Raw genomic sequence first — 17016 nt, 5'->3', positions numbered from 1 at the left:
ACCTATTTCGTTAAACATAATTAATGCTCTCCAATTCCCGCTATTCTCAAAATTCCCAAACACCAATAATTCATATCCCGTTACCCTTATACTCCCGGCAACGCTCTAATCATTTAATCATCTCGAGACTCACCCCGAGCTTCGAACTTACTCCCGTTATGACTAAACCGCTACTTAATATTCAAAGATCGTCTCATGCCGAGTAGCTCGAACAAATCCACATTATAATGTGGCCTCAACAATATATCACCGACATGCATACAAATATACAATTACGCCATCAACGGGCCAAATTACCAAAATACCCCTGTCATGAAATGTGGACCCACATGCATGCATTTAACATCATATTATAATATAATTCACATAAATATGCATTCTATCAATTAATGGTATAATTAAACAAGTATGACCCTCCCGGCCTACTATTCCCGCCATTAATACACATCGGAGAATTTGGGGCATTACATCTTGTTTATTGGTTTTTTTTTATTATTATTGGTTACTAAAGTTAAGAATCTACCCTATTGATAAGTGAATTTTAGATTCACTTATTAGTGTCATTTTATATCTAATTTGTAGGTGTTTAGGGTGTTTTTGTTTGGTTTTATGCTTGTGTTGTGTTTGTGTAGGGTCCAATGAAAAGTGGCGCGAAATTGGTACAAAACGGAAGAGAAACGAAGAAAAATGCAAAATTCGTGAATTAGGGCTGCAGCCCCATATTCAGGGGCTGCATCGCTATTTCTGGGATGAATTAGGGCTGCAGCGCCATCCTTAAGGGCTGCAGCGCCTGACTGAAACAGAGACTCGTTTTTGGCACATTTGTAGCGCAGCAGCGCCTGTTTAAGGGGCTGCAGCGCCGGGAGCCGTACGAAAATCGTAAATTGAGATTTTTGAAGGGCAAAAGAGGGCTTTTTGCAAGGGATATATAAGGAAAAGTTTAATTAGGGTCTAAGGACGGTTTTTGGAGGAGATTAGACAGAGATTAGAGGCTCGGAGAAGAGGAGGAGGCTAGACATCATCAAGATCATCACCATTACATCTAGTTTATTTCTTCTTCCTTTCATTTTAGTTTTTTTAATTATGAACAAATACATTGTTATTATGTTTATGTTTATAATGGAGAACTAAACTCTTTTTGTGCTAGAGTATTAGATGAATCTATTGTGATTATTGAATTGTGGTTTCTATTATTATTTCTATGAAATTCTTCTCGTTTGTTCATATCTTCTTGATTTAATTTTATCATATTAATGTTTGGCCATCATTATTGTGAATTGAAATCTAGGGTTTATGCTTGAGAAAGATAAACATAGATTGGACATAAGAAGATTTGACATAGAGTGATTGTGAGATCGAGAGATTCCTTGAACTCTATGAATTTGGTTTAGAATAACTATTGCTTAATGACGTCTTGATTAATTAATAGCGAATAGAGATATCATATTGATTAATTGAGATTAATTGCATATATGCTTGAGAAAGATAAATGCATTATATTATAATTCTAGAAATTACAAATGAGGAGAATTGATTAGAATAATAAAGAAACTATGTTCATAATTGAATAGTGAAATCATTACTCTAGTACATTTATCTCTTATTTAATCACTTTCCAAGAGCATTAGAATTGGTTATTTTGTTATTTCATATTCTTTAGTTAATTGTTAATTTATTTATTGGTTTTTCTAATTAAAATTATAGACTTAACAGTAGTAGTAATTAGTGAATTTAATATTTAATCCCTGTGGGTTCGACATCTTTTAATTCAAAACTATATTGCAATACACCGTACGCTTGCGGTAGAAAAATTATGTATCACCTATATTTTTTATAAATAAAAAAAAGTGAGAATTTACCTATTGATTTCTACATCAGTAGTCATTGACATGTGTTAAGCATATAAATGAACAGTTTTAACTAATTGGTTAAAAAATGCTACCCGTACTCCTAATTTATATATGAGTTTATATTTTTTTAGACCATTTGTTTTATCTCATTACTTGTTTGGACCATGTGTTTTGACAAATTACTTTTTGGACCCTGTGTTTTCTAAAATAGTTCAAATAGACCCATAAACCCGATTTCGATCAAAGTTTTTTGAACTAAAATCACAAATAATTCATCAAACTAACAACTCAGAACAAAAATACATTCATTCTGCCTAAGAATTGTATTGTTATACTCAATTTTTTGTTCATCAAAATCAGGTTTAAGGGCCTATTTGAACCATTTTACAAAACACAGGGTCCAAAAAATAATTTGTCAAAACACAGGATCCAAACAGGTAATGAGACAAAATATAGGGTCTAAAAAAGTATAAACCCTTAATATATTTAGTTTTTTTAAGAGCACACCAATGGTAATGGATAAGGTGAAGCTTATTCTATAAATATAATTCACATATACATGTATTCTATCAATTAATGACATAATTAAATAATTATGGTCCTCCCGGCCTACTATTCCCGCCATTAATACACATCAGAGAATTCGGGGCATTACATCTTGTTTATTGGTTTTTTTTTTATTATTATTGGTTACTAAAGTTAAGAATTTACCCTATATTTTTTATAAATAAAAAAAGGTGAGAATTTACCTATTGATTTCTACATCAATAGTCATTGACATGTGTTAAGCATATAAATTAACAGTTTTAACTAATTGGTTAAAAAATGCTACCCGTACTCCTAATTTATATATGAGTTTATATTTTTTTAGACCATTTGTTTTATCTCATTACTTGTTTGGACCATGTGTTTTGACAAATTACTTTTTGGACCCTGTGTTTTCTAAAATAGTTCAAATAGACCCATAAACCCGATTTCGATCAAAGTTTTTTGAACTAAAATCACAAATAATTCATCAAACTAACAACTCAGAACAAAAATACATTCATTCTGCCTAAGAATTGTATTGTTATACTCAATTTTTTGTTCATCAAAATCAGGTTTAAGGGCCTATTTGAACCATTTTACAAAACACAGGGTCCAAAAAATAATTTGTCAAAACACAGGATCCAAACAGGTAATGAGACAAAATATAGGGTCTAAAAAAGTATAAACCCTTAATATATTTAGTTTTTTTAAGAGCACACCAATGGTAATGGATAAGGTGAAGCTTATTCTATAAATATAATTCACATATACATGTATTCTATCAATTAATGACATAATTAAATAATTATGGTCCTCCCGGCCTACTATTCCCGCCATTAATACACATCAGAGAATTCGGGGCATTACATCTTGTTTATTGGTTTTTTTTTTATTATTATTGGTTACTAAAGTTAAGAATTTACCCTATATTTTTTATAAATAAAAAAAGGTGAGAATTTACCTATTGATTTCTACATCAATAGTCATTGACATGTGTTAAGCATATAAATTAACAGTTTTAACTAATTGGTTAAAAAATGCTACCCGTACTCCTAATTTATATATGAGTTTATACTTTTTTAGACCATGTGTTTTATCTCATTACTTATTTGGACCATGTGTTTTGACAAATTACTTTTTAGACCCTGTGTTTTCTAAAATAGTTCAAATAGACCCATAAACCCGATTTCGATCAAAGTTTTTTGAACTAAAATCACAAATAATTCATCAAACTAACAACTCAGAACAAAAATACATTCATTCTGCCTAAGAATTGTATTGTTATACTCAATTTTTTGTTCATCAAAATCAGGTTTAGGGGCCTATTTGAACCATTTTACAAAACACAGGGTCCAAAAAATAATTTGTCAAAACACAGGATCCAAACAGGTAATGAGACAAAATACAGGGTCTAAAAATGTATAAACCCTTTATATATTTAGTTTTTTTAAGAGCACACCAATGGTAATGGATAAGGTGAAGCTTATTCTATAAATATAATTCACATATACATATATTCTATCAATTAATGACATAATTAAATAATTATGGCCCTCCCGGACTACTATTCCCGCCATTAATACACATCAGAGAATTTGGGGCATTACATCTTGTTTATTGGTTTTTTTATTATTATTATTGGTTACTAAAGTTAAGAATTTACCCTATATTTTTTATAAATAAAAAAAGGTGAGAATTTTCCTATTGATTTCTACATCAGTAGTCATTGACATGTGTTAAGCGTATAAATTAACAGTTTTAACTAATTGGTTAAAAAATGCTATCCGTACTCCTAATTTATTTATGAGTTTATACTTTTTTAGACCATGTGTTTTATCTCATTACTTGTTTGGACCATGTGTTTTGATAAATTACTTTTTGGACCCTGTGTTTTCTAAAATAGTTCAAATAGATCCATAAATCCGATTTCGATCAAAGTTTTTTGAACTAAAATCACAAATAATTCATCAAACTAACAACTCAAAACAAAAATACATTCATTCTGCCTAAGAATTTTGTTGTTATACTCAATTTTTTGTTCATCAAAATCAGGTTTAGAGGCCTATTTGAACAATTTTACAAAACACAGGGTCCAAAAAATAATTTATCAAAACACAGGATCCAAACAGGTAATGAGACAAAATAATGGTCTAAAAATGTATAAACCCTTTATATATTTAGTTTTTTTAAGAGCACACCAATGGTAATGGATAAGGTGAAGCTTATTCTATAAAATATAGAGAAAAAAATTGTCAAAATGAACTTTTAATGGGTAACATAAACTTGAGTTATTTTATATTTTTTTTACCTTAAAGAATAATACTACTCCACATTTGGAAACAACTATTCATTGAGCTAAAAATATTTTATTATTTTTTCTATTTTTCTTTTTCCATTTTAATTATATTTCATTCTTTTTTCTTTATTTATATCTCAAAGAAATAATATTTAATGATATAGAGAAAATATAAAGAAGATGATGTATGGTAGAATTAAAATCAGCTGTCCCAAATTCCCTATTCCTTCGCTGTCTCACCAATAGAATTCTAACAGCTGTTCATTTTTTTTCTTCCTTTTACATTTTGATATTTTTTCCATTAATTTATATATGTTAGTTATTGGAAAAGTAAATTATCAGTACATTAAAATAGATTTGATATATCTATTTAAAAAGAGAAAATGAAAAAATTAAGTTACACCTATTTAAATCAATTATTTCATTAAAAATATCATTTACTTATTTTTTTTTCATAGTCTCCTATAAAAAGAAATCTTTTCATAGATTTTTTTAGAAAAAGAAATAAATATACAATAATATACCATTTATTTAAGAAAAATAATACTTTTTTATAGGATTTGTATCAACCATATGCCATTACCCTAAAGTTTATAGGGAAGATTATGCCATTACCCTAAAGTAAGGATTTGTATCAACCATATAGATATGAAAGATTGGATTTGTATCAACCAATATGAAAGATTGGGTTCGAAATTTGGAAAAATTACACTACTTACTACCAAAAAGAAAATATTATCATTATTTTTTTTTTTTTGAATAATATTTGAGTAACTTCATTAACATGATTAGCTAGTACAAGCCACCATATTTGGTTTCATCTATTATAGCTAACATCCCATTTAACAATGTCATGAAACCACTTTGTTAGTATCTTCTCCATATAAGTTTTAGAAAGCATAGTCATAAGGTCAAGAAATAATAGTAAGAGAAGCATTGTTACTTGTAATAATGGCAATGGATCTTCATAACACACATGTATCATATACATTTCACACACTACACCATAATGGTATAACCCTTTTTAATGGGAATAACTTGATAACTACATATTTTTAGGATTAGTTAACTAAAATTAGCCATTAAATAAATTTAATTAAATTTTACCCATTATTATAATGATATTTCTCATAGTACCATTGCTTATAAACATATAACTCACGTATATCTAAATGGTACAATTGGTAATATCAAATAAATATTGGGTTTAAAATTAATTTTTATAAAAAGTGGCTAAAAATTAAATGACATTTCTAAAACTGGACACTCAGTGTAATTTGCATTTTTTTTTAACGAGGGGATAACTTGATAAGTACCCATTTTTAGGATTAGTTAACTAAAATTAGCCATTAAATAAATTTAATTAAATTTTACCAATTATTATAATGATATTTCTCATAGTACCCTTGCTTATAAACATATAACTCACGTATATCTAAATGGTACAATTGGTAGTATCAAATAAATATTGGGTATAAAATTATTTTTTTAAGAAAGTGGCTAAAAATTAAATGACATTTCTAAAACTGGAGACTCAGTGTAATTTGCACTTTTTTTAATGAGAGATAATGAGCCTATTGGGCCTAGATACTCACTGAAAGAGAATTAGTTGTCTTGGCCTAATAGGCTGGCCGAAGACGTTTTAGAGTGTGTCTATGAGCCCCAAGTGTGTTAGTATGTTATGTTCATCCCATTATGGTCTGATAATAATGCTATGCAATATTGATTATACCGAGTGAACAATGCTTAATTATGTTAGTCTATATAAAATATTCTAACAATGAGTGTATGATGATAAGTATATTCATGCACTCACAAAAATGACACATTTTGTCGATGATCATTATGTCTAGTGAAACCAGGTGAACAACTTTTTTTCCATAATTGGATAATGTTATTTTAATTGCTTCCCCATGCAACCTCGTTCAGAACAACTTTTAAAAAAGCTAAAAATTGATTTATGAAAAAGTTGTGCAATAATAGTGTTTAATTGGTTAAAAGTCAAAAAACAGCTTATTAAATAATTTAGTTTTTTTTTAAATAATTTTTTGAAATTTTTTTTGTAATAAACTTATTTATTATATATTACTCAAAATAAAAATATTTAAAATAAATTAATATTATAATAAAATAAACAATATTTAACTCTTAAATAATTTTTTTGTTCAAAAAATATTTTCATAATTTATATTTATTAGATATTATTTTATTTTAGTAAATTTAAATTAATTAAGTTTTACATATTTGTGATTATATCATAAACAACATATAATATTATTATCATTATAATTCGAATACAAGCTAAATCGACCGATTATAATATATACACAACAATATATATATCATATAATATAATATTTTAGTTTATGATTACTTTATTAGTCTCTTATAAAAACATATTTAATTATACATGTGAATTTATTTTAATAAAATAAAATAAATATGACATCCTAATACGATTTTTCCAACTCACAGCACTTTAAAATCTGTAATTTACTAAACATTCAACAACTTTTACTCACAGCACAGCTGCAGCTGTATCTGTTTTTTCCTACGGCACAGCTACAATTACTTTTCCCCACAACACAATTATACAAAACTGGCCCTATGTCTATTTGATCGATCCTCTCAACGTACCATTAGATAGCAAACTAGACATTAATTCAGCACACCCTCTACTATAAGGGCTATACTTCAAACAAAAAGGGAAAAACGGAAGTGTAAGATAAGTCAAGCTTGAAGTTTTTATTTTTAATTATGAATAATATTTAATATATACATATCTATTTAAGATGTTTATCGTCCTCAACCAACCAATATTGATTTAATGTGTATTATATGTTTTGAGGTTGATAAAATTAATATCCTACTTCTAAAATCAACCAAAAATGTGCATCTAAGCAGACAAATATTATATATAGTAACGTACGTGAAGTTTTTTTTTAGTAAATCACAATTATTTAAATTGGGATCCAATATTTGACAATAAAAAAAATGCCACATCACTGTGTGTAACATTTGATTGCATATATTTTGGGTTCATATATCATGTCATTTTAAATTTATAAGTACTTACACATAATTTATATTTACACATACCTATTATTAATTAACATTTAGTTTAAAATTAGTAAGTAATTAGCGGCATAAATACTTACGTTCATGCATGTGTTGCACGTAAATGCCTAACTTATTTTGTTGACGGCATAAATACCTAACGTTTATTTTTTGTTGCAATCGTTACTTTTTCTCGTTAAGTGACAAATGCCAATTTTTTTAAATATTGATATTGGCGACATAAATACCTATATTTATGTAACTATTGCACTCAAATACCTAACTTTTAATTTTTATAACATAAATAATAAAAATAAAGTTTAGTTTTAAAAAAGAAAGTATTTATTATTTATGCTACAAATATTAAAAGTTAGGTATTTAAGTGCAACAATTACGTAAACTTATGTATCTATGATGTTAATATCCCTAATTAAAAAGTTTGGTATTTGACTGTTAACGAAAAAAAGTATCGATTGCAACAAAAAATAAACGTTAAATATTTATGCCGTCAAAAAATAAATTAGATATTTAAGTGCAACAAAAGCCTTAATTTAGGTATTTATGCCACAAATATCTCAATTTTGCTAACTATTTCCATTCTATTCAAGGATGGAGTAATTTGTTTTAAGTTGGTTCATTACGATGTATTCACTCTTGAAAAACAATAGCATAATGCGATTGTTTGGTATCATACATTTGAAATTAATTTTTATTTCAACTCCTTGAAATTCCTTTTTAATTCTATTTATTCGTAAACATATAAACTCATATCATATCACTCACTCTTAGCAGTATGACTCTTTAGTATCACTCATTACTAAACAACAAGATGGATCAAGCATTCATGTGGAACTAACCTCATGTGCGACATTTTGAGAGCGGATTTTTCTATAGTTTATATACTATAGTCCAAAATAGGGCTATGCATATTAATAATCAAGTAATGATATGTCCATCCAAAATATATACCTAAACATTACACACAGTGACGTGTCACTGCTTTTTAAAACAATAGATCTTAGTTTTAATAAATGTAATTGACTAGACTAAACTACCACATCAGTGTGTGTAATATTTGAGTGTATATTTTGAATGCACATATCATTACTCTTAATAATTAACCCAAACTAACTCAAAAAAAATTAAGCAACTCAATTATTTCATTGGGCAATTGAGAACAATATAACCCAATCTACCCAATTAACAATATTTTTTATTTTTTTTTCCAAAATTTTATATTATACGCATACTTTGTACGTAAACATAAATAAATATATTTTATATTAATTTGTATGTACTGCACTAAAATATTACACTAACTGAGAGCGACTATTTTTCTATTTTTTAACAGTAAATTCCACCTGAAATAAATTTAATTAGTTAAATAAAACTACCACATTTGTACAATATTTTAGTGCATAATTTTAGTGTCTATATCTTTACTCTTTGCAACAATATTTTTTTTCCAACTAGCTTTACTCAAAATTTTCACAATGGGAATCACACGTGAAAAAAAAAAAGGTTCAGTAAACCAAAAATTTGACCTTAATAATTGCTCAAATAAATTTCTGATAGTATCTCTTTTTCACGTGGTTGATGATCGACTTTGCATACTTAACAATAAATTTTTCAAATGGAAGAAATCCTTTTCTCTAATTTTTTCACTTCTTAAAAATATAAAAAAATAAATGAATAATAATAATAATATTCAAAAAGTTGATACGTGATGCGTGTAAAATTATATATGAAAAAATCCCCCCAATTTTTTAATTTTTTTTTAAAATCCCCACAATAAGTAATGACTATTATACCAACGTCAATTGCCTTGATTTTACACTGTACAAATTTTGTACATAACAGAAGATCTGCTGCTAAAGAATAGCCCAAAAAACCACTATAGACTCGCCATGAAAAATTAGAGGAAAGAAAAAAAACAGCTAAAATCAAAGAATAAAATGAATCGAAATGAAACTAACAAAAACGAGACAAAAAAAGGGGAGAGAAAGATGAAGGGTGTCAAGGGATGCATCTTACAGGCAAAGGTGACAAGCTCGTGCTCGCATGGATCGCCTTCAACAATGCTACAAACTTGAACATGTCGTCTTTGGAGAACCACTTGAGTTTCCATTTTTGAGACGACGAAGATGTTTCAACTTTGGCCGATGATGTTTCGCATGATAGGGCTAAGGTCACGCATTGATTCTCATCTGCCTCCACAACCTGAAAATATGTTCATACATCCCGAAAATTTTAAACACTTGCTCTAACAGAATTGAAGTTAGGCGATTTATGGCATGCTAAATGGTTACGATCGATTTTGGCCATTCTGTTGACGGAACAAGTTTTCGCACTCTAGCTGGGATTATTGTTTCAAATACTCCATATATGTTCATGTGTGGTATTCTTCGAATAAGGACAAGGCAAAAGAACAATCCACAAAGACCTAAAATTGCGAACCTAAAATTGTTTTGTATTTAAGTTTTCTTCTAGGAAATGTGGAACAGGCAGTAAACAAACATACCAAATCACAAGCTTATTTCGGAGGAAACAGCGTCATTTAAATCCGTAAATTGATGGGTCTTACGCTACCATCTAATGGACGGTATTATTCCACAAAGACTCAGCGAAACACATTAAATGCTAATTGTGCCACTACCCCAATGTCTAAAAGAATACCTCATAGCCTTTTAACCTTCTTAGAGTTCTAACAAAAAAAGAAAGAAGAAAGAAGACAAATTTCCACTTGAAAAGATAAAAATAAATAGAAAATGCTTCTAATCTTTCTCCTTAATGTCAATCTACAACAAAGAAAGAAAAACAATTTTGTAGACAACACTCCATCTTTTATATAAATTACACGACTTACCAACTCGGATATGCTGGCAATAGAGCAATATGAATCGAGCGAGAAGTATGGTGGTGAGTGTGCATCCACCGAAAGAGAGCCAAACTTCACTAGGTTTTCAACACACACAAGCAGATGGACACCGACGACAAACAATGATCTTGGAAGCCATGAATCCTCTGTCCAATTTGAATAGAACTCTCATTACCAAAGATGAAATATTTGTATTCAAATGTGAAGAGAAATGAATAAATACAAGGAATTTAACAGGTACTGCATGCATCAGAGCCAATCATCCAAAACCACATCGATTTCCATTGTAGCCCATCTACCATATACATGCATGTGTGTAAGCTCAAACTTCACAAATAGTAAAAACTAAAAAGTTTAATCAAGCCAAATAGAATTACAATTGAATTGAAGTTCTTCACTTCTATTTTTTTGTGTTAGCATCCCACATCTACTAAACACGGGCTTAGTTGAAAGTTTATGGAGCACCCTTCTCTCATAGGTTAGCTCTTTTGGGAATGAGTCCTACCTAAGTAGTTGTAAGTTATAAAATAGAATTATCATAGTTTAGAAGGGACCAACATCATGGGCGAGGCGACCAGGGTGAAGTCATTTGCGAGGTGATGGACAGCCTAGCACAGAAGATGAACTGCCATGGATGTGGGTCTAACAGAAGGTGTAATTTCATGACTTACTTAGGTGGCGGTTCATAATTACATAGGCACCTATTAGGATTGGCTGGATAGCTGATATTGTTATAGGACAGGTGGCTAGGTAGTTTGTTAGTCTAGAGTCTCTAGACTAGAGTGAGGATGGGGACGATTGTAGAGTCTGTTAGGGAGGGAATATATGGAGGGAAGAGTAGATTGTAGAGTCTAGTACATGGGCATTGGGGGGGAGGGAATAAATAGAGGGAAGAGTAGATAGGGAAAAAAATTAAGAGTAGAGTTGGAGCTTTTTTTTACTTTCTATATTATGTTTTACAGTTGGTAATAAAAATCTTCATATTGCCTATCGTTACTCTGCTTTGATGTTTCTTGAGTTTAGGGTCCTATCAGCACCCTTCTCTCATAGACTATTTTTCTGTGAATTCTACCTAAATGGTTGTAATATTTTGTTGCGGAAGATACCTCTTAGTTAAAGACACGTGTTGTTAGCTATGTACAACCCTAACACAGTGCTCAAAAAGTTGTTCTCATCTATTTATGGAAGAAAAACCTCTCATGCTCAAAATCATTTAGACATCAAATTATAACATAAGTAAAATAATTTGACTGCTTAAGGCATATACCTCTATGGTTGCCATGCCAAAAGTGAACCATAGAATATTGGAATATGCTCACTCTTGAACCACCGAATATTTGTTTCTCAAACAACTCAACCTGAACCTGCTCCAAACTGCCATTTAAATTTCCAAAACCCAGTCTATCATAACAAAGATAAAGGTATATGGTGAACTATCAAACAATTTAGGAAAATTTCAATGACAATAGAGATATGAACAATAAACCACCATCCCTGTGTGAGTTTATAATATTTATGTGAAAAGAGATAGTTAGATTACCTTCTCAACGAACAATTATCATCCACTCCAAATGAATCAAAAATTTGTAAGGTAGAAAGTAATTGTCTTAATTTTTCAGTACTTCTGGTAATAAACAGGTAGGTTGCACTCCCCTCAATAGACACCCTGCCTCAACCACGGAAGAGTATATCATCAAAGAAGTGAATTTCTATAACTTCTAATAGTTATAACAAAATAAAAAACCCACTAACCTCACAACCTGAAGTCCTATACCAACTAAGACTTCCTTGATGTTTTGAACATTGTGGCAAGCCATTAAACTTGAGACAGCTTCTGCAAAATATATTATGTTAGCTTCGGCAATCACAAATCAGAACAACTATGATCGCATTAACCTTGAAAAAAAAAATATATTCAAGACCAACCTGATCCATCACTTGTGGTACAAACAAGAAACATGTACAACTTCTTTTCGCTGCTCAATACTAGAGCTACATCTCTACACATGAAACAAAAAGAAGAAGAAAAAGTATGACCTTTTGGAAGATTCAAAACATCTGCATAATTCTAAAAAAAAAGCAAAAGTTCATACCAATATTAAAGTCTATACAAAAATATATATATATATAAATCTTGGACACATGATATAATAAAGACAGACAATGATGAAAAAGCTTCACTGTTAACCAAAATAAAAGATGTCATCATTTCACATGTTTAAAAGATGTTCAGCAAGAGCCAAATACGATTAAGCAGGACCAAAAAATACAAAATAGAAGTCCTTTAACAAGAACAATTTGAATTCTCTTGAGCAGACTAAACATGCACAAAAATTATAATATCAAAAGCACAGAAGAAAATAATGTGAAAAATCAATTACCTTTAAGACTTTACATGGAAAAAAAGTTACAAGATTCATTAGACAACTGTATCAACAACGACAACTAACCCTAGTAACCACATCAGAAAATGATTTGAAGATTTATTATAGTTTTGGGGAAAGTCACCTTTCTCTGCACATGGAGTCCATCTCAACTATACAGTAGCAACGCATATACCGCCAGCAAATTTCATGCTTTCTTGAATCTGCCACATTTGAATTGAAATATTTCTCAATAAAACCATCATTCCCTCCACATGACCATTTAACATCAGTACCATCAGCAGCACAATTTAGCTCAGTTCTGTCAATACTGCTTAACACTTGATTTTCTTCACCAACATGTTGGAAATTACACCCATAAAAAATTTGGCTAGGTTGATCTATTTTCATTTCTGCTTCATGGAAATCAAGATTGCCATTTGATTTTTGGCACGTTTCTATCTTCCCAACCAAATTATTATTGTGTAGCAGTGGGACAACTCTTCTTTTTGTTTTTCTTTTGCCTTTTTTCTTTCTTAATAAATCATCCTTTTGGTTAAAAACATGGGTAACTCCACCATCTTCAGCCTCAAGACATTTATTGCTGCATGACTCCATGGACTGATCTTTATCATCATCACAGGAATCAGCTGAACATTGACCATTTTCTCTTACTTGATAAATCTGATGTGTAGGGTCACAATACTTGCCTTCAAAATTTTCCAAACAGGCATGCATGTCAACTATTGTCTTCAAAGATTTTTCATCGGGTAACTGATCAACATCTGACATTGGCCCAAAGGCATATGTATCCTCCTCACTACTACTATCTGATGAAGCCACTGAGTATGAATCAGCAGATAACTGCAGAATTTCTTCCTCTAGGTTTTGACGACGATGAAGAATATCTTCTCGATAATGAGGAGGTGATCCAGGATGTGTAGAGGAATGAGATTCTGAAATACTATCGATGGTAGTCAGAGGGGATATGCTTGCATTTTCAACCATCCTATGACCAACCTGATTAGTGAAGGTATCAACAAGGGAGCTTTTTGCTTGAGCAGACAAATTGCTAACTCTTTCATTAAATTTTGAAATTTCCTCCTTAAGATCCATTCTCCCCATGCCATTTGAACTAATTTCACCAGTAGGACCCATTAAAACAATTTGATCAAAATATTGATGGGCATGCAAACCAGAAGATGTATCCATGAAAGAACTATCAGATTCCAAAACATTTATACAATTCTCATCTCCTGAAGCTTGGACTGAGTCGGAGACATATCTTGAGCATTCACCACCATGCTTCTCACTTGTCTTCGTTCTCAATAAATTCTCTCCCCCCAGATTAGATGGCCCGCAATTTTTACTGTGGTCTGTGAAATTCTCAGGAGCATGATCCATCCATTCCCTAAACTCCCGCAACCAAAGAACAGAACGCTCCTTCTTCATCAATTCAACTTTATTCATTAAATCAAGTATTTCAGCATCATCATCAGACAGGACATTCTCCTCTCTGCTTTGCACCTCATTATCAATTGACACTGAGTCCTGATCTGAACATAAATATATGCTTTCACCTTCACCCCCAATAGATGCAAGACGGGTTACCTTATTCTGCATAGTGTAATCATGATAAGTTAGCAGTTCTCCAAGTTGGTAACAAATGATAGATACATAATTATACAAAAATAATTACACAGGGATAAAAAGAACAAACATTTATTTCAAAAATAAAATACCTCCTAATAACTTTGAAAAAAAAAGGGTTTTACACCTTGAGCACCTAACATCAGGCATGATCATTTTACTCAGTAAAAGAAAGCCAAGAAGGCTGAACTTTCTAAAACAAACACATACCCGTCTCCTGTTGACAGACCCTTCTCCTTTAGCATCATATATTGCAGGAGAATAAAACCCAAAGCTGGCAGGTCGCTTCTGTCTACTGGCAATAATAAGTTGTCTCTTCCAAAATTCTCTGGTGCTGATTTCCATATCATCCAATTTGAACTAAAGAACCATATTAGAGAAAATTGTAGGTATTAGCAGAAGTAACAATTGAGATGAAATCTGTTCATTCTACCAACACACACCAAAAAAATTAAAAAGATGCTGTACAATATGTTAACAATAAAACACAAGAATATATTGATGCCAAGTAAAAGTTGACTTACATTGTCCAAAGTATTGATATAGCTGAATGCTTGTGGTCGATACCATCGAGCACAACATAGAGGATTTCCCTCCAACCACAAATTTCGTAAAGATGGGAGGCCCGCTAGGAACTCTAACTCTGAAAAATTGGAAATAATATTGTAGGAAACATCAAGGCCTTCAAGTGACTTCAAATTCTCAATCCCATGCAATGTAGTTAGAGCATTGTTCCTCAAAACAAGTTTAACAATAGGACAGGAAACCTGCATAGTCCAACAACATCTGTGTTGGGTCCAATATACACTTCCCAAATAAAAAACTCATAAAAAAAAATTGGGAACTGAAATCATCAAACCAATCACGTCACAATTTACTGAAACTTTAAAACCTGTAACTTACGTTTGTTAAGTAACTTTTTCTCAACATTGACACGAAAGTATAGATTTCTTCATACATAAAAAATTCTACCTTCAACCATAAAAGTTGGTCAACTACAGAAATAAATTCGGGTCACCTTAGATTCGGGTCACCTTAGACGTAATAATTATACAAGACTCAAAAGTTGCTTCATGCATCTTATAGATCATTTTCTAGATAATATTAGAAGTTGCAGTTCAAAGTAATAGCACTGTATCAAACAATAAAATTATGTACCTCACTAAATGACAAAACTGATCTAAGGTTATTGAAACCAAGATCTAGGTGCTTCAATTTGGCACACTTTCGTAGATTATCAACCTTGGCAAACTTGTTTCGGCTTAGGTCAAGTGTTTCAACAGCAGGTAGAAGTTGCAAAGACTCGTCCATGAGTAACAAGCCATTACAAGCGCATGAAACAAATGATAACCGGTTCCACTGTGGAGAGTCCTTTATTTCTGCTATCCTACTTGCAAAGACATGTCGTAGAGCATCCTAACGTACCAAAACAAATCACAACACGAAATTTTAATTGCAACCTAAAAGGGGTCACATAATATTCAGACAAACTTAAATTGAAGTTTAAATAAGCAATAAATTCAAGAACATTAAATTATAAATGCTTAACCATCAAATCACAGATTTCCAGCAACGTATGATCATTAAAGAATACTTAAAACTACGAAACCTTGTCTAAATTCAGGCAAAAATGATAACGCATTCCATCCCCACAACAATTTTCTTTTCCTTTCCCCACATTTTCTCAGCAACCAAACAGACGGTAATAAATCACCAAAAAAAAAACCAACTCACAGTAGAATTGTGACAAACGATCTTCTCCAAAGTATGCTTCAACTCAAGAAGGCCTTTAGCAGCGGAGGTGGACAAATCACATCCCCTGAGCTCCAAAACCTTCAACCTCCCAAACGGCAAGAGCGAGAGCGGAGTCGGGTCCCTAGTAGGATCCGGGAGGACAGAGACGACCTTGAGCGAAGTGAGTAGCCTGAGAATCCGGCGAAGCTGCTCGAGCGCACGGTGATCGCCAAGGTCAGAGACGTAAGCGCGAAGATAATCGACGGGAGCACCGGCCAAAAGGCTCTCGAGCTCGTACAAGGCCTCGAGGCGAGACTGAACGTAGTGAAGCCCCACCGGATTGAGCTTCAGAACCGTAGTTCCCTCGATCAAAGGCCCAGCCTGCTCCTCCACAAACTTCACCAGCTTCTCCAGATACCGATCTCCGGTCACAATCGCCATGATTGCAACAAAAAAACAAAAACAAGAATCAGATAATTCGCACAGAAAACCGCATCTACAGGCTTGAGTATACTTACACAGAGAGAGAGAGTGAGTGGTTTAGAGAGAGAAAGGGGGTTTTGGAGGGATTGAAAGGGGGTTAGCCATGGATGAAGAAGAAGAAGGTGGAATGAAGACGTTTTGGGAAGAAGATCAAAATGGGTCTAATGATTGGGTTAA

General features: G+C 31.6%; 1 protein-coding gene across 8 annotated transcripts; it reads right to left on the bottom strand.

The window, feature by feature from the left end:
• Positions 1-9514: 9514 nt before the first annotated feature.
• On the bottom strand, positions 9515-17016 carry LOC133831681 (uncharacterized). Of its 8 annotated transcripts, XM_062262060.1 has the most exons (12): positions 16357-17015; positions 15781-16038; positions 15147-15389; positions 14833-14982; positions 13118-14589; positions 12536-12609; positions 12362-12443; positions 12150-12275; positions 11877-11983; positions 10851-10904; positions 10598-10755; positions 9515-9951 (listed from the first exon to the last, which is right to left on the bottom strand). In XM_062262060.1, exons 1-12 carry the CDS (start codon positions 16795-16797, stop codon positions 9748-9750), a joined length of 3369 nt encoding a protein of 1122 aa, XP_062118044.1. In that variant the 5' UTR covers positions 16798-17015; the 3' UTR covers positions 9515-9747. The 8 variants fall into 8 exon arrangements, 5 of the variants coding, with proteins under 5 accessions (XP_062118044.1, XP_062118045.1, XP_062118048.1 ...); XM_062262061.1 differs by lacking the exon at positions 10851-10904 and having other exon boundaries at positions 16357-17014; XM_062262062.1 differs by lacking the exon at positions 9515-9951 and having other exon boundaries at positions 10603-10755; positions 10833-10904; positions 16357-17016.

The sequence above is a fragment of the Humulus lupulus genome, chromosome 4, assembly GCF_963169125.1.
Source record: "Humulus lupulus chromosome 4, drHumLupu1.1, whole genome shotgun sequence".
NCBI classification, from domain to species: Eukaryota; Viridiplantae; Streptophyta; class Magnoliopsida; order Rosales; family Cannabaceae; genus Humulus; species Humulus lupulus.
This window is presented reverse-complemented; position numbering and strand designations above follow the sequence as displayed.